This window comes from Schistocerca cancellata, chromosome 9 (assembly GCF_023864275.1).
Source record: "Schistocerca cancellata isolate TAMUIC-IGC-003103 chromosome 9, iqSchCanc2.1, whole genome shotgun sequence".
NCBI classification, from domain to species: Eukaryota; Metazoa; Arthropoda; class Insecta; order Orthoptera; family Acrididae; genus Schistocerca; species Schistocerca cancellata.
Window position 1 is genome coordinate 60,264,550 of NC_064634.1, and position 25,266 is coordinate 60,289,815.

A 25,266-nucleotide genomic window follows, 5' to 3' on the forward strand; every position below is an offset into this window, starting at 1 on the left:
CGCCGGGTTTGAACATGTATTTTCGCCAACAAATCGAGGGTAGATTGAAGTCTCCACCAATTATAACTGTATGGGTGGGGTACTTATTTGTAATGAGATTCAAGTTTTCTTTGAACCGTTCAGCTATTATATCATCTGAGTCGAGTGGTCGGTAGAAGGAGCCAATTATTATTTTGGTATGGCTGTTGAGTATAACCTCTACCCATAGCAATTCGCAATACTATCTATTTCAACTTCACTACAAGGTAAACTACTACCAACAGACACAAACACACCACCACCTACTTTATTTAATCTATCCTTTCGGAACACGGTTTGCGTCTCTGTACAGGGTGAAAAGTATTTAAACCGACAAACTCTGGGAGGTTGTAGGGGACATCAAAACAAATATTTTTCCCTAATGTCATTTTTTCCTATGAGGTGTATTTAAACTGGTAGAGAAAGATTTCTCCGGTGGCAAATTAATTAAACCAACAAACACTTTCCCATTTTTTATGACCAAGAGACATCACATTAACACAACCCAATTTCAGTTACAGCAGATTATCAAAAATGCCTCCATTGACATGTAAACAAAGGTTCCCACCGTCGGATCATGTTCTGTCTGACACGGGCAAAAACCCTAGGAGTATCCTGAATTGTTCCTGCTGCTGCTACTATCCGGGCAACCAGATCATCATCTGATGCAACAGGAGTTGCGTAAACAAGGTTGCGCATCTCTCCCCACACAAAAAAGTCCAGAGGGGACATATCTGGTGATCGAGCAGGCCATGGTACAGGACCACCTCTGCCAATCCTCGTTTCTGGGAACCGTCGGTCCAGGAATCGACGCACACGACGACTGAAATGTGCCGGCGCCCCGCCATGTTGAAACAACATGCGTCATCTTGTAGGGAGCGGGATGTCTTCCAGCAATTCTGGCAATGCTCCGGGGGGAAAATTGTAATAGTGCCTGCCATTTAATGGCCTAGGTAGCAGATACGGCCCAATTAAACAGTCCCCAACAACACCGACCCATACACTAACGAAGAACCGCACTTGATGAGCGCTAGTAACTGAGGCATGTGGGTTATCCTCACTCCAAACAAGCGAATTGTGCATGTTGAAGACTCCATCACGCCCGAACGTTGCTTCATCGGTAGACAACACAAAGGATAGAAATGTAGGATGCATTTCACACTATTCCAGGTACCACTGCGAAAACTGTTCTCTGGGTGGATAATCAACTGGTTCCAGGTTGTGGACACGCTGTAAGTGAAATGGACGTAACAGTTGCTCTCGAAGGACTGTTCTTACATTCGTCTGATTCGTCCCCATGTTACGTGAAACTGCACGAGTGCTGATTGAACGATCCCGTTCTACATGCTGCAAGACAGCTTCCTCAAGTTGCAGCGTTCTTACCGCGCGACGGCGTCCTTGTCCAGGTAATCTGCTAAAAGACCCGGTCTCACGCAGACGTTGGTACACAGCAGCAAAGGTCGTATGATGCGGGATACGGCAATTAGGATATTGTTGTTGATAAACCCGCTGTACATCTCCAGAGACAATGCACTACTACACTGGTGGACAGTAGTTGCCTAAAACTGAAGAGTGTAATACGTGCTCTGACAACTTAAGAGCGTAATACGCCCTCTAACAACTGAAGATCGTAATACGGCCTCTGACAAGTGAAGAGCGTAATACTGCCTCCACAGGTTTAAATAATCCTCATAGGAAAAAATTACATCAGGGAAAAGTATTTGTTTTGATGTCCCCTGCAACCTCCCAGAGTTTGTCGGTTTAAATACTTTTCACCCTGTATAGAATTTCGTCAGGATCTCCGGCCCTTTGTGTGCTTTTGTGTTATCGTGGCTGCTTTCAAACAGATGAACGTGCAGAGAACGGAGGGACTGTGCGTACAGCAGATATGGAGCTTGTACAAGCGTTCGTCTCAGTATCCTACAGAACCTGGTCCTCCAAATCTGGTATACGCACGGTCCCTCGCCACCATCTCGGATTGTTCCCGACATGACTACCGGACCATTCTGCTGCTTACAGTACGCTGCGTCAATCAACACAGCCTGCAACACTTAAGGAAGGCACGGCAAGTGGTCAGAGAAACTACCCTTCGTCAGTGCCATCTACCGTGGCAACAATGGATTTGCTGACACATGTTCACAGGACCTTATTTTCCTCCGTTTCCAGCCAGTAATCCGTCCCTGCACTTTGTCGGTTTTATTAATCTTCATCCTTTATAAGTATCTATGGAGTAAGTATTCGGATGCGCAGAACGAGAATGCTGTCATAATGTGGCGTGGATAAGACAAAGCTACGCCTTTGCTTTTAATTTTTCCAAAAGTTTTTTTTTAACGTTTCTTCCGACGACAGGTCGTTTTCCAATTCTTCACGTCCTTGTTTTCCCTGCAGCCATCTCTCTGCCTTATTATGAATTCATTTTAAGGAACGCGGAGCTGCTGACGCTCAGCGGATTTACAGAGTGACTCGACGTGGGCGCAGTGACTGGGAAGAACAGCTCCGCCATACGCGTCGCCCCTGTCTGTTCCGTCCACTCGAGCGCCTCCCACTACAAGCTGCGCCACGAGAAAGGAACACAGTGGCTGCACCAAGTATCACGCTCGGCCCCAGCGGACAGCAAACATTGCCCAGTAGCTCGTGCTAGGTCTTTGTCTGAATACCAGCAGCAGAGTCCACACTCACGACCCTCAAGGCTGTTCCGTGAGAATACATAATGCAATCCAATGAGGGACGCATTTGATTGACACTAGTTCTGTACGGTTTAGATAATAACTTATTATCTATCTAAAAGATAAAACAGGAAGCAAAAATGTCCACGCACTACATTCTATCTTTACTAAACACTGTTGTACTGTTCATTCGCTGCTGTTCACAATGTGAGTCCTCTAACAATACTGATAAAATGTTTCATTGCTTATGATTTCATTCAGCGTTAGAAAAATGGAGAATGAAGTCATTAATAAATACACTACTGGCCATTAACATTGCTACACCACGAAGATGACGTGCTAGAGACGCGAAATTTAACCGACAGGAAGAAGAAGCTGTGATATGCAAATGTTTAGCTTCTCAGAGCATCCACACAAGGTTGGCGCTGGTGGCGACACCTACAACGTGCTGACGTAAGGAAAGTTTCCAATCGATTTCTCATGCACAAACAGCAATTGACCGGCGTTGCCTGGTGAAACGTTGTCCTGATGCCTCGTGTAAGGAGGAGAAATCTCGTTTCCGACTTTGATAAAGGTCGGATTGTAGCCCATCGCGATTGCGGTTTATAGTATCGCGACATTGCTGCTCGCGTTGGTCGAGACATAATGACTGTTAGCAGAATATGGAATCGGTGGGTTCAGGAGGGTAATACGGAACGCTGTGCTGGATCCCAACGGCCTCCTGTCACTAGCACTCGAAATGACTGGCATCTTATCCGCATGGCTGTAACGGATCGTGCAGCTACGTCTCGATCCCAGAGTCAACCGACAACAGACAACAACCACCTGCACGAACAATTCGACGACGTTTGCAGCAGAATGGACTATCAGCTCGGAGACCATGGCTGTGGTTACCCTTGACGCTGTATCACAGACAAGAGCGCCTGCGATGGTCTACTCAACGAAGAACCTGGGTGCACGAATGGCAAAACGTCATTTTTTCGGATGAATCCGGGTTCTGTTTGCAGTATCATGATGTTCGCATCCGTGTTTGGCGACTTCACGGTGAACGCACATTGCAAGCGTGTATTCGTCATAGCCATACTGGCGTATCACCCGGCGTGATGGTGTGGGGTGCCATTGGTTACACGTCTCGGCCACCTCTTGTTCGCATTGACGGCACTTTGAACAGTGGACGTTACATTTCAGATGTGTTACGACCCGTGCCTCTACCCTTCATTCTATCCCAGGGAAACCCTACATTTCAGCAGGATAATGTACGACCGCATGTTGCAGGTCCTGTACGGGCCTTTCTGGATACAGAAAATGTTCTACTGCTGCCCCGGCCAGCACATTCTCCAGATCTCTCACCAATGGAAAACGTCTGGTCAATTGGCCGAGCAACTAGCTCGTCACAATATGCCAGTCACTACTCTCGATGAACTGTGGTATGGTGTTGAAGCTGCATGGGCAGCTGTACCTGTACACGCCATCCAAGCTCTGTTTGACTCAATGCCCAGGCGCATCAAGGCCGTTATTATGGCCAGAGGTGGTTGTTCTGGGTATTGATTTCTCAGGATCTATGCACCCAAATTGTGTGGAAAGGTAATCACATGTCAGTTCAAGTATAATATATTTGCCCAATAAATACCCGTTTATCATGTGCATTTCCTCTTGGTATAGCAATTTTAATGGCCAGTAGTGTATGCATGAATTGAAACAATTAATTATGGATCATGAATGCATTTTACTTAGCCTTTATTTACTAAAGACAACAAAGGCTAATAGCGTGTAGTCACATACGTTATCTGATCAAAAGTATCCGGACAGTCCCGTGTAATACGGAAATGACCAATAGACTTCACGACAAACGGACATGCTAGTATAAAAGGAGCGGTGGAGTAACTGTTTGTCAGTAGAGACGCAGTAACAGCTGAATGGGTCGATCAGGAGAGCTCAATGACCTCGATGGTGGACCAGTCATCGGATTTCACCCGCGTAACACATCCATCGCGAATGTTTAAGCTCTTCTGAAGCTGCCTAGGTCGACTGTTGGTGAAGTATTTGAGAAGTGGGAACGCGAACGCCAAGGAAGAACCACAAATGAGTCAAAGAATCAATCAGTCAATTCGGCGATCGAGGATCCTGTAGGTAATGCGCCGACCTCACAATGCTCCTCCACAATTGGCGGTCTTGTGCACTTTGGATCCAGTTGTCACGGACTCCTTGCTGGCCAATGTCTTCCTGTAGCTCGTCCTCCCATCGCTTTCTGGGTCATCTGATTGTATGGGTACCATTAGGTCTTCAAATAAGTACGGCTTTTGCCCGGGAGGTGTCTGGTCTCCGAGCAATGTCGCCTGCCTACCTTATTCTCCACAGTTTCAGTTTTTGAACGATGTTCGGTTGCCTCATCAGCTCATACAGTTCTTGGTTTTTTCTGCGTCTCCACGTACTCCCTTCCTGAACAGGCCCAAAGGTCCTTGAGCCGTGATGCGGCTCGCGTTGGTGCTGTTGTATGTTTCCGCCCTCTGTTGGAGGCCAGACGGTATCATTTAGTTATGGTGGTTGCGATTGTTTGTGTTCTTCTCGTGTCGACTGGAGCCACTCGGTTTCGCAAGCGTTGCCTGTCCGCTAGTGACAGCAGCGGCAGTTATCGGTATGTAGTAACTGTTGCCCTTATAACACTCCTGTCTGCTACTACTGTACCATAACCTCAATGCTAGAAACAGGTTGTGACATAAAACTATTTTGTAAAAGCAACTATGGCACAAAGCAACAGAGCAGTGTTACCCTCTGAGAGGAATTTTGTTATGTTGACCGTGTTGTTCCTAACGGAGGTGGCTTATCGGAAATGAAAGTCAGAATTACGTAAATATTTGAATAGTAACAACCAAAATTTTGCCTAGCTATACTGTTTATAGAATAAGGGAAACGGTCGCCAGCCTAATTAGGCAAGAGAAAGATTACCGTTCTCGTTTAAGAAAGTAGGTATAAGTAACTATAACGGACAAACACAACCTAGACTTAGCCACACGCTAGTGCAATGAACTCTGACACACATATGTTTTAAGATTGAAGCTAACAACTGGAGCAGCACAAACTATTTGCAAAATTATAAAAGATACCGAAACACCCTATTACTTTCAGGCTTACATAAAGTGAATGGTCTTTATAACATTACTATTAATATGCACTTCTAATACACAAGATACACAAACACTTAGCAATCATGAACATATAGTTTTCTACTATTGCAGTTTCCCACTTTTACTACAGCGAAACGCAATGTTGACAAAATTGCAAGAAACTGACTCACCTTTTAGAATTTACTACAGACAATAATGTGATCATTTGCCTTATAAGCCTCAGTCTTAAGAACTTTTAATATTGAAGTTAGCAACAGCACTTTAAATAGCAGGTTTAATAGGAAAATTATTTTGAGCAAATAACATTTACTTTAACTCACTCTATTTCCACATTAACTTTAACTTTCTTTTTACTAAGTTCAAGAGGCATTAATTAGCAAAATACTGGGATTTAATGTTCTTTTAGTAAGGACACTCGGATATCACTTTAGCTCAAACGGAGAGGAACCTGAGAGGTGTTATGATGAGGAGAGAAATCAGGGTAGGTACATAAATTCAGATATAAATTACCTTATATTTGAGCACAATAACACATCCATTAAGCTGATCCTTCACTGTACATCATTATAGTATTACGTTGCAATGATTGCGCAATGTGGTGGCAACTGCATGTTGGTAGGTGGAATTGTAGGCAGAATTGCTGGACTCTGTCATTTCTTGGTGGCGATGATAGATACAAACTCCAGAATAGTTCCAGCTATTTATCCATCCATCCGAGGCCTTGGAAAGAAGCAGGAAAAGCCTCTCGGAATCAGCACAATATGCATCTTTTACATGGCAGTGCACGGACTCGTAGCTAGTCTCCGACTCGTAGCTCGTCTCCGACTGCTGGCTCGTCCCCGACTGACTATCAGTTCCACCTTTTCCACCTAGGCCAACCACAATTTGCGCGCGCTACACAGTTCCGTTCCTGAGGGGAACCACTACACCATTTACATACAGAATAACTAAGAGCCCTAAGTGAGGATCAGCAATTTACATAACAGCAACCAAATACATTAAATAAAACAAAATATTTACACATATTGACATCTCTACAAAAAATTATTCACACAAAATTACAATCATATACAGTAAGTTTTGTTCCCTCCAAATGGGACAAAGAATATAAATTGCAGATACACTACTTTGCATAGAATCAAATCACGACATCAAAGGTTTGACAAAGAAAAGAGTATACAATTCTGTGTTATCTGTTCAATCAAACACATTTACAGATACTCGATGTTATAACATTAAATAAAACAAAAACAAAATAAATCAGTACAGCATTGGAGCTATGGTGTTACACCCTATCTTTGGGGCGACGTCGTTGTTTTTCCGGGTCGTGTGAGTGGCGAGTTCGGTTGGGGGCTCAGGAGAAGCCAGTCCGCGCAGTACGAAAACACGCGGGGACCACTGGTGGCACGATTGGACTGCCGAATGGAAGGTCTGTGGTCGCGAGGGTGCACGACTTCGTCGTAAAACGGATCCTGCAATATTTAAGATGAGGGCATTTCAATCCAAGTAGAGAAACCTCCACCATTGTGATATCCCGCGATTCTCCAGTGACTTGGGTTCGTGTTGCTGCTCGTACTGCTGCCAAGGCTAAGAGCAGCGGGTGGAGTGCTTGGGGAAGGCGGATCTGATTAGCTTTCCTCGAATTCTAATTACTATTTACTGCGTTCAACTTGTTACAATTTGTTAAGAACAACCAGCCGAAATTTTTCTTGCCTCGTGGCCGCTAACGCCCCATTTACCTGCCCTGGGGGTTAGTGTATGTAACGGCAGTGTACATTTCCTCGCCTTGCCGCTGCTGTCCGGTAAGGCGTGCAGTTTTGGCAGCTTTCTTGGATGTAGGCCGATGGTGATTCCTCTACTCTGGTGTTAGTGGTTCCTTTCTCTTTACAGGGGCTCTAAACACAGTATTCTGGACGTAGTGCAGACCGCCGGTTCCGGTTTTAGCGTTTTGTTCCATCGTTGCATTTGGTTTATCGGACGTCAGGTAGCTTCAGCGAGATTAGTCATTCGTTAGACTGCCACTAGTCTGGGTTGCCATCTTGTGAAGTGAATGCAACTCTTGGCTGCCTATCTCATCGCTCGCGAAAGTGTTTGTTGCTGGACCTTCTCAGAGATCGATTCCTGGAGCACCGTCTGGATCAGTTGCTTGTTTTATAATTAGCTTTTGCTATTGTATTTGCTGTTTTACAGGAGGTTTCAATTTTTTTTTATATTATTGCCGTTCCTGGCATGTAAGGCCATCAGCCATGATTGTGTTCATTTGCCTTAAAATTCTAATTTGGTATTTGTATTTACGCAGAAAGCCTTTAATACCTCATTTACTGCCATTTCTGGTGTCTGATGCCGTCTGCTGCGTTTGTGGCGACTTGTCTTTAATGTTTCAATACCTGTAATTTGTAAGTTGCAGCGAGTTTTAAACAATTCTTAATTTATTGCCATTCCTGGCGTGTAAGGCCTTCCACCCAGATCACAGTGGCTTGCTTTTAAAACATTATCTCTTATATCTGTATTTAATGGTGATTCTCTCGATTGTAACTCACTGAAAACACTATTATTTACACTGTTGTTTATTCCTTCACTAATATCGTGTGCTATTTTTTATTGTTGAGTCTGGAAGTACTGGTTTAAAATAAATTGCGACCGGTGAGTCTCACCGGAGGAGAAACACCCCTCTGAAGATGTCCAGCGCAGCTCTGGACGAAACGTTAGGAGCTGAAGAGTTTCATGGACCACGACCTTACATCCCGGAAGGTTTACCAGAAGATATGTCTTCCGGTCGTGAAAGCCTTCAAAACTGGCACTATCACGGCATTGTATGCTTTAAGTCTGGTCTTACGGACTCAAGGAATACCGCCTCAACGTTGGTGGGGAGGTCTGTGTCTCAGTGATCCACTGAGCTATTGAGCTATTGAGCTATGCTGGCGGGAGCTATGCTCCTGGTAGGGTCAGTTAGTGAAATCCCAGACAATGAGTAGTCCCCCAAGGGGGCCCCCGCTTTGGGTTCAAAATGGCTCTGAGCACTATGGGACTTAACATCTTAGGTCATCAGTCCCCTAGAACTTAGAACTACTTAAACCTAACTAACTTAAGGACATCACACACATCCATGCCCGAGGCAGGATTCGAACCTGCGACCGTAGCAGTCCCGCGGTTCCGGACTGCAGCGCCTAGAACCGCACGGCCACCGCGGCCGGCCCCGCTTTGGGAGTATGTCAGTGGCAACCACAGGGACCCTTATCTAAGTCTGACACTACTTCCACTTACTTGTGTCAGGCTTCTTTTGCTTTCTTTCCTATCGATCTTCCTTGACCAACTCTTACTTTCTCGACCCCAACGGTATTACGTTTCGAGGCCCGAGGATGTCTTTCATTTTCCTTTTCTATTTCCAACGAAGAGGACAGGGAAGGCTCTAGAGGCGTGGTGAGGCAGCTTTCCTAAGGGAGTAAACCCAGAAAAGGAATTCTGCCAGCCCAGGGCAGAACAGTGGCAGCCCCACTACTAGGATAACCCTGCACAGCGCCTGTAACGCGGCCAGGGGACATTTTACCGCCGCAAAAAACCTCACAAATGTGCCACGGAATAGGATGGAGCCCCATAAGTCGGAAACGGTTATACACTGGTTTACGAGTTGGCACGTGGAATATTAAAAATTTGTATAGACCTAGAGCTGTTAAGGCAGTAATCTCTGAACTAGAAGAGTATAAAAGAAGTGGACGTTACTGCATTACAAGGAACAGTCACAGCCAAACAAAGCGTCAGATCACATGTACCGACGGGCAGGATCTGTCGACGATTGCAGAGGGTGGTTGTAAAAAAATCGCATGAAATCAGCGGAAGGACTCACTCGTGACTTCCGTCCAGCTAGCGCAATGACCGTTCACAGGGAATTAAAAAGAATGGAGAATAATGGTCGAGCAGGATCTCATACGCAACATACTTCTGTAGTCAATGATACCCAACGATTGAGATGGTGCGACGCCAGTTGACAGTGGATGGCTGGAAAAGAGCTATTTAGAGTTATCGAGGAAGCTATAACATGTCGCAGTCAGTCCGATTTGTTACGATACGGGGGTGTCGAGAAAGCTAGGAGAGTGTTTCTGCTAAATAGAGCAGATGAGAAGTTATTAGTACCTCACTTTGCGAAGTGGATTAACTTAGTTCCAGTAAGATGGGTGTATAGGAATTATGGGCAAGGTTTAAGCAGATTACAAATCGTGGTCTGGAGTGTTATGTGTCTAGTAAGTGGATAAAGACAGAAAAGACCCACCACGGTTTAATAAAGAAATTCGGAGGTGCTGAGGAAGCAGAGGCTGTTGCACTCTCGTTTCAAAAGGGAACGCATAAGCGACGAAAACCGAAGGTTAGCAGAGGTTCGTGTGTCTGTGTAAAGATCTATGCGCAAAACATACAACTACCATCTTCACATCTTACAAGGGAACCTCCCCGTCGCACCCCCCTCAGATGTAGTTATAAGTTGGCACATTGGATAGGCCTTGAAAAACTGAACACAGAATAATCGAGAAAACAGGAAGAAGTGTGCAACTATGAAAAAAATAAGCAAAATATACAAACTGAGTAGTCCATGCGCAAGATAGGCAACATCAAGGACACTTTAAGCTCGGGAGCGCCGTGGTCCCGTGGTTAGCGTGAGCAGCTGCGGAACGAGAGGTCCTTGGTTCAAGTCTTCCCTGCTGTGAAAAGTTTATTGTCGCAAAATTATGATCTGTCCGCTCGTTCATTGACGTCTCTGTTCACTGTAATAAGTTTAGTGTCTGTGTTTAGCGACCACAGCGCAAAACCGTGCGATTAGTAGACGAAAGGACGTGCCTGTCCAATGGAAACTGAAAACATTTGATCGCAAGACCATAGGTCAACCGATTCCTCCACAGGAAAAGACATCTGATATATTCTATACGACTCTGTTGACAGCATGTGCGTCACATGACAGGAATATGTTGTCGACCCACCTAACTTGTACACTTGGCGAATGGGTAAAAAGATTCTACTACCTTGCCCGATTTAGGTTTCCATGTGGATGTGATAATCACTCCCAAAAAAGTGATGAAAACGTAAGAGTTTGTCTCACAAACTGCAACAAATGAATGCAACAGTTTCACAGTCGCACAGTTTTCTCTGTGCTCTTTCAAAACATATGTTTTTAACGTTTTCAAATTTTTCCGTGTGTAGACCGTCAAATCCTGCATATGTCCAAGCTAATCTGAACATGTCCTGGAATTTCGGAGAGCGAAGTTGATTATGTGTGAGTGCCTGAACTTTATTGTCTGAAAATAAAAAATTAAATTTTTCACTCGAAGGAAGACTTGAACCAAGGCCCTCTGGTTCCGCAGCTGCTCACGCTAACCACGGGACCACGGCGCTCCTGAGCTCACACTATCCTTGATGTTGCCTATGGAGTACTCAGTTTTTATATTTTGCTTTTTTTTCATAGTTCCACACAACTTCTTCCTGTTTTCTCGATTGATCTGTATTCAATTTTTCAAGGCCTATCCACTGTGCCAACTTATAACAAAATCTGATGGGGGTGCGATGGGGAGGTTCCCTTGTTAGCAAAATATCTGCCAGATCGCGGCACATTCGCATTAGCAACAGTTTGTTTGAACCGCCGCAACGTATACATCGCAATAGATTGGGCCACACTATTTTCCTATCTGAATACCCTAACTACTGTAGAGACACAATCAAAGCACCTTTTTCAATTCCAGTCTCCTGCTTCCATCCCATTAGGAGGACTTCCATCCCATTACGAGGTAATATGGTATGAACCTGGTGAGGTAGTATGAACCTGATGAGGTATACAAACAAACTGCTAGATGCACATAATGTACTGTAAACTAATCCAAAACGAATGCTACGCAGACAGCACAAGAAATGAGACCTATTCCAATGGACGCGTCTTAGGTAAACGCACGTCAGTGCTACTGTGAATACTCATCAGTGCCCCTCTAGGAAAACAACCAGTCTAGAATACGACAGAGGCGCTTAGTTTTCTCATTTTTATACTTGTTTTATTATCAAAATGGGGATATGACGGAAGTCGCTGTTTTTCACACAGATCCATAGTTCTGATAGGTCATCAAAACTTTTGACCGCTACACAAGAACTACGGAGATTAATCATGACTCAGTAAGTGCGTTATTTTAATAATTCAGTTATGAGCAAAAGAAAATACTACACCTGCCTAATACTGTGTAGGGTCCCCGCAAGCACGAGGAGGTGCCGCCACACGACGAGGCAGGGTCTCGACTAATGCCTGCAGTAGTGTTGGAGGGTTCAAAAATGGTTCAAATGGCTCTGAGCACTATGGGACTTAACAGCTATGGTCATCAGTCCCCTATAACTTAGAACTACTTAAACCTAACTAACCTAAGGACATCATACAACACCCAGTCATCACGAGGTAGAGAAAATCCCTGACCCCGCCGGGAATCGAACCCGGGAACCGGGGCGCGGGAAGCGAGAACGCTACCGCACGACCACGAGCTGCGGACAGTGTTGGAGGGAACTGGCGCCATGCATCCTACAGCACTGTCCACAAATTCGTAAGAGTACGAAGGGTAGGAGATCTCTTCTGAACAGCACGTTGCGAGGCATCCCAGATATGCTCAGTAATTTTCATGTCTAGGGAGTTTGGTGACCAGCGGAAGTAATGAAACTCAGAAGAGTGTTCCTGGAGCCACTGTCTAGCAATTCTGGACGTGTGGGATGTCGCATTGTCCTGCTGGAATTTCCTAAGTCCGTCGGAATGCACAATGGGTATGAATGGATGCAGGTGATCGGACAGGATTCTTACGTACGTGTCAAGTGTCAGAGTCGTATCTAGACGTATCATGGGTCCCATATCACTCCACGTGCACACGCCCCACACCATTACTGAGCCTCCACCAGCTTTAACAGTCTCCTGCTGATGTGCAGGCTACATGGACTCATGAAGCTGTCTCCATACTCGTTCACGTCCATCCACTCGATACAATTTGAAACGAGAGTCGCCCGACCAAGCAACACGTTTCCAGACGTGTCGGTGTTGTCGCGCACATGCGAGGCGTATAGCTTCGTGTTGTGCAGTCATCAAGGGTATACGAGTGTACCATCGGCTTCGAACGCCCATATCATTGACATTCCGTTGAATGGTTCGCACGCTGATACTTGGTGATGGCCCAGCAATTTGAGGAAGGGTTGCACTTCTGTCACGTTGAACCATTCTCTTCAGTCGTCGTTGGTCCCGTTTTTACAGAATCATTTCCCGCAGCAGCGATGTCGGAGATTCGCTGTTTTACCAGATTCCTGAGATTCACGGTACACTCGTGAAATGGTCGTACGGGAAAGTCCCCACTTCATCGCTACCTCGCAGATGCTGTGTCCCATCGCTCGTGCGCCGACTATAACACCGCGTTCAGACTCACTCAAATCTTGTTCAAATGACTTACGGGTTTGCTGGCGGGTGAAGTCGTCGACCACCGCCGATATTTCGACAGGAGCACACCCTGTCATTCACAAGGCACAAATGCAAGGAGGAAGCAACGTGCAAAGGAATTTAATACCTCGGTTCACAGAAGAGAAGCAAGGAATACCACACACAGAACAAGTGTCAACACAAACAAAGATAACCAACACCAGAAATATCGATGGTTACTATTAATCAACAGGTGAGGTAGCACTTATTCTCTCCCTCTGTTTTTTGATGAGAGACAGAGCCGGATTCCAAGAAGTATTTAAACAAAATCCACCATCTCTGTTTATAAGGTTGCTTGATAGTTTGATTTCAACAGCTTCGTCAATAACACTATCCCAATAGCTGGACGTGCAAGCCAGAATCTCCGTGTTGTTGTAATCCATAGGGTGATCGGTGTCAAGGCAATGTTCTGCAATAGCGGATTTGCTCGGCTGTTGTAAGCGTGTGTGACGCCTATGTTCAATACACCGGTCTTCCACAGTCCTGATTGTCTGACCAATATACGACAAGCCACAACTGCAAGGAATACGATAGACACCAGCCTTACGAAAACCAAGATCATCTTTTACGGACGGCAACAGGGCCTTAATCTTGGAAGGTGGTCGAAAAACACAATTCACATCATATTTCCGCAAAATACGGCCAATCCTGTTCGAAATTCTTCCTGTGTAAGGCAAAATGGCCGTAGACTTGGGTGACACTTCGTTGCTGTAGTCACTCACCCGTTGCACAGAAGGATGATGGCGCAACGCACGTTTGATCTGCCTCTCACTATAACCATTCTGACGAAAGGTGACTTCGAGATGTGATTATAAACAGAGATGGTGGATTTTGTTTAAATGATGCTTGGAATCCGGCTGTGTCGCTCATCAAAAAACAGGACAGAATTAGTGCTACCTCACTTGTTGATTAATAGTCACTATCGATATTTCTGATGTTGGTTATCTTTGTTTGTGTTGACACTTGTTCTGTGTGTTGTATCTTCCTTGTTTCTCCACTGTGAACCGAGGTATTAAATTCCCTTGCACATTGCTTCCTTGCATTTGTGGCTTGAGAATGGCAGGGTGTGCTCCTATCGAAATATCGGCGGTGGTCGACGATGTCACCCGGCGCAAACCCGAACATTCAGTTCGCCGGGAAAAGTTAAGGTCTCACACTCAAATGTTGAGAACCTGTCATTGTAGCAGCAGTAAGCGATCTAACAACTGCGCCAGACACTTGTTGTCTTGTGCAGGCGTTGCCTGTTTGTAACCTCCCCCTCACTTATCGACCTTAATGACAGTGGAAAATTAAACCGCGTGCACCTAATGGAAATTTGGGAAAAGCAATCTTCACCGAAGTTAATCTGTCGGTAAAGAGGGAGGAAAGGAAAAATGCAAATGAAATTGGTGGAAATTAATTTTGAAAAGGGGTAAAGTTAATAAAGAAAGTAAATGTGCGGTCGTTACGTTAACAATTAATTGGCGTAAATTAGGTATTTGAGATTTGGGAAAAATTACGGTCGCCAGTCCTATGGACAACTACTATGATAGCTGAAAATGAAAGATTAATGCACATATAATTAGCACTAAAAGCGTGGCAACCGAAGGTTGACACGTGTTGTGTGAAAACTGAATGTTTGCCAGAAGTAATAAATTTCGCTACACTCTGACTTAATTTAGCAAAAGAATTAATAAAACCGGAAAATTGAAAGTTAATTTAGTGACTGAAATTAATAGTGAGCTTTGTTTCTGAAGCACATCGAAATTCAGTAAAATAAGGTTAGTCTTGGGCTACCTCAACAATCATTTCAAAAGCTACTTGAATCTACGCAATTTAGAAATAAGAGATTTAACTTTGAACTTGAATTAAATGATTCTGAACAATTAACAGTAGTAAAATTTAGTACGTACCAAGCTGAGCTGCAGTCACAGGTAAGCTAAAATATGGTAACAAAGCTCGCACTCTTAATTTGTGCTTGTGTAATCTAAATATTGTTGCCAGCTATGAATACTTTAACTGAATTTTGAAATTAAAGCCGTGAAATGGAATGATATTACTTTAATGCTGGCGTATGAATTTCAACGACACTCGGGTTCATTCCAGAAAAGGAAGGGACCCTGCTTGGTAATGCAGTTGGGACGATGAGCAAACAAAGGTTCATGCTAAGTTGCTGTATTTTTGTGATGCAACAGTTTGAAAAGCTGAGGTCGGCCATACACTTCTAAAACTTTACGTGCTTTCAGTCTTCCTTGTTGGTTGATTGAAGGTTTGAAGTCGTCGATCGAGGAGGTGGCGACAGTCACTCATTGTCGGCCGTCACTGTTGCAGAAGCTGGATGTTGGCGCGCCTCCTCCTCGACACGGTCACCAGGCGAAACGGGCTCTCGATGTGCGCCAGCTAATGCTTCCCGTCCGCGACACCGTGTCAGAAACTATCGTAGCAAGTCGAGCGCAATTACACGCTGCCAAACCCCGAAAGCGCGGCAACTCGAGGGAGCGTCACTCAACACACCTGCTCCACCGCCCTACTCCAGCCAGACCCTCCGCTCTGCCCGCGCTCCACGCGGCCGAGTTCACACTACCAAAGATCCTAAACACTTTGGCTCTCCACACGACCTATCGATGTAATCGTTCGATAACATGGTTTTCCCTAGGCAAGACACAGCGTAAAAATACAAATAATATTTACAAAACAAACCAATTATACGTCGACTATATATACAGGGTGTTTCAAAAATGACCGGTATATTTGAAACAGCAATAAAAACTAAACGAGCAGCGATAGAACTACACCGTTTGTTGCAATATGCTTGGGACAACAGTACATTTTCAGGCGGACAAACTTTCGAAATTACAGTAGTTACAATTTTCAACAACAGATGGCGCTGCAAGTGATGTGAAAGATATAGAAGACAACGCAGTCTGTGGGTGCGCCGTTCTGTACGTCTTCTTTCTGCTGTAAGCGTGTGCTGTTCACAACGTGCAAGTGTGCTGTAGACAACATGGTTTATTCCTTAGAACAGAGGATTTTTCTGGTGTTGGAATTCCACCGCCTAGAACACAGTGTTGTTGCAACAAGACGAAGTTCTCAACGGAGGTTTAATGTAACCAAAGGACCGAAAAGCGATACAATAAAGGATCTGTTTGAAAAATTTCAACGGACTGGGAACGTGACGGATGAACGTGCTGGAAAGGTAGGGCGACCGTGTACGGCAACCACAGAGGGCAACGTGCAGCTAGTGCAGCAGGTGATCCGACAGCGGCCTCGGGTTTCCGTTCGCCGTGTTGCAGCTGCGGTCCAAATGACGCCAACGTCCACGTATCGTCTCATGCGCCAGAGTTTACACTCTATCCATACAAAATTCAAACGTGGCAACCCCTCAGCGCCGCTACCATTGCTGCACGAGAGACACTCGCTAACGATATAGTGCACAGGATTGATGACGGCGATGTGCATGTGGGCAGCATTTGGTTTACTGACGAAGCTTATTTTTACCTGGACGGCTTCGTCAATAAACAGAACTGGCGCATATGGGGAACCGAAAAGCCCCATGTTGCAGTCCCATCGTCCCTGCATCCTCAAAAAGTACTGGTCAGGGCCGCCATTTCTTCCAAAGGAATCATTGGCCCATTTTTCAGATCCGAAACAATTACTGCATCACGCTATCTGGACATTCTTCGTGAATTTGTGGCGGTACAAACTGCCTTAGATGACACTGCGAACACCTCGTGGTTTATGCAAGATGGTGCCCGGCCACATCGCAAGGCCGACGTCTTTAATTTCCTGAATGAATATTTCGATGATCGTGTGATTGCTTTGGGATATCCGAAACATACAGGAGGCGGCGTGGATTGGCCTCCCTATTCGCCAGACATGAACCCCTGTGACTTCTTTCTGTGGGGACACTTGAAAGACCAGGTGTACCGCCAGAATCCAGAAACAACTGAACAGCTGAAGCAGTACATCTCATCTGCATGTGAAGCCATTCCGCCAGACACGTTGTCAAAGGTTTCGGGCAATTTCATTCAGAGACTACGCCATATTATTGCTACGCATGGTGGATATGTGGAAAATATCGTACTATAGAGTTTCCCAGACCGCAGCGCCATCTGTTGTTGAAAATTGTAACTACTGTAATTTCGAAAGTTTGTCTGCCTGAAAATGTAGTGTTGTCCCAAGCATATTGCAACAAACGGTGTATTTCTATCGCTGCTCGTTTAGTTTTTATTGCCGTTTCAAATATACCGGTCATTTTTGAAACACCCTGTATATATATATATATATATATATATATATATATATATATATATATATATATATATATATAGTAAAACAATTACAATATATAAAGACACAGAAATGTCATACCTTCATGCAACAAAATAAGGAAAAAAATTTATAGTACAATAGATGGAAATAGGAGGATACGCATTTCCAGCGTTACATGTTTGAATACGCATGCCTGTACCAGTATCTTTTCCGCTTCCAGTGTATTTGCCATTCCAACTTTATGAGGATTCAGTAATTACAATCCAAAAGTTCATTATCTTTCGCTGTCGTGCGCAGCTGTCTGACACGCCACAGCATTAAGCTCCAAGTCTGGTCCGCCGCCCACACCGTTGCTCCTGGCGGCAAGTACAGCGCGCTTTGCCCGTGCCGCAGGTGTTCTCGCAGCTGCGGCCGTCGGTGCTGAAGAAGGTGGTGGCGGTGGCGGGGGACGCGGGCCTGGCGGACCTCGGCCTGAGCGCGGCCGACCGCGCCGAGCTGTGCAGACACGTGTCCGTCGTGTTCCACGCGGCCGCCACCGTCCGATTCGACGAGCAGCTCGAGCTGGCCGCCGCCATCAACGTCCGCGGCACGCACGAGGTGATGCGCCTCGCCAGGGACATGCCCAACCTCAAGGTCAGCCCCGTCTCACAGTCCAAAAACTCCTACTTTAGTTTCATCTACAAATACACTACTGGCCATTAAAGCTGCCACACCACGAAGGTGACGTGCTACAGACGCGAAATTTAACCGACAGGAAGAAGATGCTGTGATAGCAAATGATTAGCTTTTCAGAGCATTAACACAAGGTTGGCGCCGGTGGCGCTGGCATGAGGAAAGTTTCCAACCGATTCCTCATACACAAACAACAGTTGACCGGCGTTGCCTGGTGAAACATCGTTGTGATGCCTCGTGTAAGGAGGAGAAATGCGTACCATCACGTTTCCGACTTTGATAAAGGTCGGATTGTAGCCTATCGCGATTGTGGTTTATCGTATCGCGACATTGCTGCTCGCGTTGGTCGAGATCCAATGACTGTTAGCAGAATATGGAATCGGTGGGTTCAGGAGGGTAATACGGAACGCCGTGCTGGATTCCAACGGCATCTAGCAGTAGAGATGACAGGCATCTTATCCGCATGGCTGTAACGGATCGTGCAGCCACGTCAATAGATGGGGACGTTTGCAGGACAACAACAATCTGCACGAACAGTTCGACGACGTTAGCAGCAGTATGGACTATCAGCTCGGAGGCCATGACTGCGGTTACCCTTGACGCTGCATCACAGACAGGAGCGGCTGCGACGGTGTACTCAACGACGAACCTGGGTGCACGAATGGCAAAACGTCATTTTTTCGGATTTAATCCAGGTTCTGTTAACAGCATCATGATGGTCGCATCCGTGTTTGGCGACATTGCGGTGAACGCACATTGGACGCGTGTATTCGTCATACCCATACTGGCGTATCACCCGGCGTGATACAAAATTATAAGTCTGTTACTTGATCTGCAGATAGATACAATTTGTGACTGGTTGCTGTACACCGCCAACAATTTATTTATATAACAGCCACCGTCTCCAACCATGTCTATATATGACAGAATTGCACCTTCACAATAATTCTCTATTCTTCCAATCTCGAACAGCGTCTGGAAAAAACTAACACCTATTTCTTTCCGTATGACTTTGATTTACCTTATTTTAGTGTGATGATCGTTTCTCACTATGTAGTTCGGCGTCAACAAAATTTTTCGCATTCGGAGGAGAAACTTCGTGATTAAAATTTCGTGAGAAGATTCCACCGCAACGAAAAACGCCTTTCCTTTAGTGATGACCATCTCAAATCCTGTATCGTGTCCGTGAAACTCTCTCCCTATTTCACGTTAATACGAAACGTGCTACTCTTCGTTGAACTTTCTCAATGTACTCGCCCGCATCTCGTGGTCGTGCGGTAGCGTTCTCGCTTCCCACGCCCGGGTTCCCGGGTTCGATTCCCGGCGGGGTCAGGGATTTTCTCTGCCTCGTGATGGCTGGATGTTCTGTGCTGTCCTTAGGTTAGTTAGGTTCAAGTAGTTCTAAGTTCTAGGGGACTGATGACCATAGATGTTAAGTCCCATAGTGCTCAGAGCCATTTGAACCATTTGAATCAATGTACTCCGTTAATCCTGTTCCCATATCGCGCAGCGGTACTCCAAAAGGGGCGTGACAAGCGTAAGTAGGCAGTCTCTTTAGTAGATCTGTTACATGTTGTAACTGTCCTGCCAGTAAAACGCAGTATTTGGTTTTCCTTCCTCACAACATTTTCTGTGTGTTATTTCCAATTTAAGTTGTTCGTAATTGTAATTCTTACGTATTTAGTTGAATTTACGTCCTTTAGATTTGTCTGGTTCGTCGTGTGACCGAAGTTTAACGGATTCCTTTTAGCTGATGACTTCATACTTTTCATTATCTAGAGTCAATTGGCAATTTTTGCACCATACAGTATCTTTCCTACATTATTTTTTATCTCCTGATGACCTTACTAGACGATACAAGACAGCATCATTTGCAAACAACCTAAGACGGCTGCTCAAATTGTCTCCTAAATCGTTTATATAGACAGCAGAATGCCTATAACACTGCGTTCGGGAACACCAGAAATCACTTCTGTTTTATTCGATGACTTCCCGTCAGTTATTACGAACTGTGACCTCTCTGACAGGAAATCACCAATCCAGTCGCATGACTGAGACGACATTCCGTTATCACGCAATTTGATTACAAACCGCTTGTGAGGTACATGTCAAAAGACTTCTAGAAATCTAGTAATAAGGAATCAATTTGAAATCCCTTGTCGATAGCATTCAACACTTCGTTTGACTAAATTTCTAGTTGTATTTCACAAGAACGATGTTTTGTAAATCCGTGTTGATTATAGGTCCGCAGACCGTTCTCTTCGATGTAATTCGTAATGTTCGAACACAATATATGCTGCACAGTCGTGCTGCTTACCGACGTTAATGATATGGACCTGTAGTGTAGTGGATAACGCTTATTGCCGTTCATGAATAATGGTGTGACCTGTGCAGCTTTCCAGTCTTTGGGCATGGATCTCTCGTCGAGTGAGAGGGTATATATGATTTTTAAGTATAGAGCTATTGAATCAGCATACTCTGGAAGGAACCTAATTGGTATACAATTGACTGGAAGACTAGCTTTTATTAAGTGATCTAAGTTGCTTCACTACTCCTGGGATATCTACCTCAAAGTCAGTCATGTTGCCAGCTGTTCTTGATACGAATTCTGAAATATTTACTTCGTCTTCTTTGGCGAAGGAATTTTGGAAGGCTGTATATAGTAACTCTGATTTACCAGCACTATCATCGATAGTATTTCCATTGCTGTCGCCCAGACAAGACGTTGATTGTATCTTAGATGGCGTTTCCACTTATAAGTAGTTGCCTGTTCTCAGACGCCACAAACTTCTCTCCTGCCGATCTTCTTCCGACCACCCTCTCCTCTCCATGGCTTTGGCTATGGTTATCCTCCACGTTGCCCCAGGCCTCCCTCGGCTCCTTCTTCCTGACAGAGACCAGTTCAGCAAACACTGCGGCCATCTTCCATCCGTCGGACGTGGTGTTACCACATCACAGCTCGAGCATCAATCGTATCTGTGATTTGTTCCACAGAATCAATCTCTTTCATTAGATTTTCATTCCTCAATCGATCCAGGTCGATTCTTCTCGTCTCTGCCATAACCTGCCCGTTTCGACAACCTCAATTTTCCTCCTTCGTCTCTCGTTCAATACCCATCACTAAGTCGTATCAGAATGCATCCAACCACAGGCGTAACACTACTTTCTTTGTTCGACTCGATATGTGGAGACTCCAAAATATACTGTTTAATGATCTAACAGCTACCCTCACTTCACTTATCATGTGGGATATGTCCAAGTCTTATCGATTAGTAAACCCATATACTTGAACACTTGCACATTTCTTATCTAGCCAAACTCAAAATTCAAAACCTCATCTTGCCAACTTCCAAAAAGATATTCTGTTTTATGCCTATTGACTGTTAGCCCCTACTGTTTATAAGCGTCTGAAGTACCTCGTTGTGGGATGGTGCACTCAGAAAAGAAGACGGTGCCCAGGCATCATTAGCAGCAAGATACTGTGAACAACAGAAACCGAATCTCTACTAGAGAACACGAGAAATCGCCATGATCTAATAATAATAATTGTCACTCAGTGAATACAGTTCTAAGAATATGGGACAGAAAGTCACCAACGGCTACACTCAAACATCAAATGGTCAAATGTGTGTGAAATCTTATGGGACTTAACTGCTGAGGTTATCAGTCCCTAAGCTTACACACTACTTAACCTAAATTATCCTAAGGACAAACACACACACCCATGCCCGAGGGAGGACTCGAACCTCCGCCGGGACCAGTCGCACAGTCCGTGGCTGCACAGCGCCTAAGACCGCTCGGCTAATCCCACGCGGCAAGGCTACTCTCCTAGGTCGTAATCAATTGTGGCCAGCAGTGCTGTATCGGCGACTCGTTTACTCGGATCTACACTCAGCGGTAGACACGGGACACACTGCGAAAAGCTGCAGGCGGCGATACTATAAAGGCCGCCCATCGTTGGTAGACCAGGAAGTGGCCGGTGTCACACCGCTTGGCGGATGCGAAATGTGCCTTCTGTGTCCGGTGGTCGTCGCCTGTGAAGTCAAGCAGCGTCAGCTGCAGGCGTCTGGCGGGTCGGCAACCCGCACGGCATTGCTGTGTGGCGGGTGTGCCGGGTCATTAGGCACCAGCCGTACACGGCACTCATCTTTGCTTCGGAGGGGGATGGCGAAGCCGTGTAACACTCCTTTTCCCTTCGGAGGGAGGTGGCGAAGCCAAGGACACGGTAGTATCCACTAACTTTCTCATTTGATGATTTGACTCATGGCATGATTCTTATCCAAGGCCAGAAGTACTTGATCGTCGCCGAACAGTAATCTCTGTTATTGTACTGTCACACTCAGTCTTCTTCACTGTCTATTCCAGTAACCCAGAACATCTTCCAAATACAACTTAAATAAGGTTGTTGACACAGAACATCCTTATCTTAATCTTTTACAAATTTCAAAACTTCCTGGTATTTTACAACCAACTTTCAAAACTACCTCGCACTGGCGGCGCACCCTTTTCAGCAACTCTATTAATGCACAATCTACTCCAACATTTTTCAGTGCTGTCCGTAGTAACCTCCTTGGCACAGAATCATAGGTCTTTTATAAATCAACGTACTCCAAATGGGGATCCTGGTGTTTTGTGATAATTTTTTGTCACATCTTGCCTACACAAAGGATGTTATTAGAACAGCTTTTCCCTGCAGTAAAACCCGACTGTTCCTGCAGTATAACAACTAACGCAACCTTTCCTTATCTGCTCTTTATTATACTACTGAACAGCCTACCCACCAAAGCTATTACATTTATTCTCCTGTAATTAGCCTGAACTCTCCTGCTCCCTTTCTTATATATGGCGGTAATGTATGACACCTTCCATTCTTGGTGTCTTTCGTCTTATTGATCCACTTTATTAAATATACTTACTAGTGCTGCTCCTACTTTAGGTCCTCTCTATTCCAGTTATTCCAATACTATACCTCCAGGACCAACTGCCTTTCCATTCTTTTGATTTTTGAAAGCCCTAGTAAACTTAATTGTCAGACAACTCTTCCACAGGATAAATATCCACTCCACTGTGCTCTTTATTAACCTTTTCCTTATCCTGTGTAAGAAGATTTTTAACATCTGTCTTCCACTCAGAAACGGCAGTCATTCTAGCTCCTCTTATAATTTTAGCAGGAGTTCTCACTTGAGATATAAATCGCCAAGCCTCCGATGCCCATCTTTACCCAGCTAAATGTTCTACTTCGGCATATTTCTGCTCCCTCGGCCCGTCTTTAGCTCGGGTAATCATTCTTTTTACTTCTCCGTTAATTGTGTTGTAGTGATCTCTAACTTCCTGCCTTATAAAAACTCTTGCAGACAAATATTAACATCCCTCAACACTTTTACATTTGTTTTTCGGAGTTAAAAACGTTAATTTATGGTTATTTTAACTGTTGTAGTCAGAAATAACACTATGAAAAATGCACAAGGTGGTTACAATTCAACTGAAGGTGCTTCAAGTCCTGCAGCGCAGGCTATGTACATTGCAGTACGTTGAAACAGCGCAGGTGCGTTCATTAATCGGTGTGCTCGCGGAGCATGCTGGAAAACTAATAGTTTCGCTTTCTTCCACCAGGTGAAAATATGGCACCGTAAACAGTCAAAATGTGGTGCCGGTGCAGAAAAAGCACAGCAACGGTCAAATACTTCATAACTGTTGTTCCCACACGTTTATTTGCATATGGTCACAAGTTACAAGAGCTTAGTATAGTCTCAAGACTCGGCAACGTGCTACATCCGTAACAAAGCATGGTCAACAGTTGCTCGCAACATATCCTGTGTACTCAGAGCCATATGTCGTCGTATGCTATCCTTTGGATCAGGAAGAGTCAAGATACTCCCCTTATACACACGATCTTTCAGAAATCCACACAGCCAAATGACACATGGATTTAGGATGAGGGCTCTAGACAGACACACATCTTGACGTTGCCTAGAGATGGTCGTTACCGAAGTTTCCTCAAAGCAAATCTTTCACCTAGTGTGGTGTCGCCCCATCTTGCGTGAAGTTAGTAGTGTGGACACATTTTCGAGCATTCCATAGCTAGAATTATGAGTTGCACAAAGAGGTCCTTACAGCGTACACCAAACAGGTCTGAGAAGTGTCACCACCTCGAAGAAAAGCGGACAGAAAAGCATACAGGAGCTTGTGAAATCACACCACACAGTCTCGTAAGCTCTGTGCAGAGTATGTTCCTGTACAACATTGCCGGAGTAGAACCCCATATTCGACAATGCATCCACGGCACCCTAAAGAGAAATATGTACTTCGCCCGTCCAAAAAACATTCACCAGCCACATGTCATCCACTTCTATGTGTTCCAAAAACGAAGGGCAAAGTCACAGCGTTATATCGTATCTCGAGGCTTCATTTGGTGCACGTTCCGAATCTTGTAGAGACACCAGTGTACAATGCTCCGAAAAATCTTTTGAACTCTTGACCAGAGGAGGGACAATTCCCGTGACACAGCTCGAGCATTGGCTGCAGGAGGCATGTACTTCACAGTCAGCTACAGCTACAGCTACAGCAACCCCATCGACAATCGCCATGGGAATGAGCCGCCTCCCTCTGCCTGCTGCATCACTTAATTCATCTGTTTCTTCAAATTTCTTTATCCTATTCTTCAGCCCATTTATTGACATGGTGTCTCATTTCAGCTGTTTCTGTCGGCGATATTCCCACAATTCAGAGCTGCTATTGCTGTCTTTCTGATAAACCACTTTACCATCTTTACAGGGTATTTCTTCTCAATAGCCATTATGTTTCGTACAGCAAACTACAACGACTTTCACTCTTTACACTATCAGCCATTTCACTAAAGAAATCAACACATGTCGCCAAGCGACAATCAGAATACTGATGTCAAATCAGGAAAAATTTCTCACTCCACCTGCCTACAGCGCCATATTTTCAGCTGGTGGCAGGAAGTAGAACTATTATTTTTTTATCATACTCCGCTAGCACATCGATTAATGAATACTCCTACGAGGTTTCAGCGTCGTGCGGTGTATACAGCCCACACAAT

The 25,266-nt window shown here is 44.9% G+C and overlaps 1 protein-coding gene across 1 annotated transcript in view; it reads left to right on the forward strand.

Moving 5' to 3' along the window:
• LOC126100814 (fatty acyl-CoA reductase wat-like) overlaps positions 1-25,266 on the forward strand; it is a 205,536-nt gene that overhangs the window by 94,768 nt on the left and 85,502 nt on the right. The window contains exon 3 of the mRNA XM_049911447.1: positions 17,925-18,164. Coding sequence (XP_049767404.1) covers positions 17,925-18,164 — 240 coding nt within the window. The remainder of the gene's footprint in view (positions 1-17,924; positions 18,165-25,266) is intronic.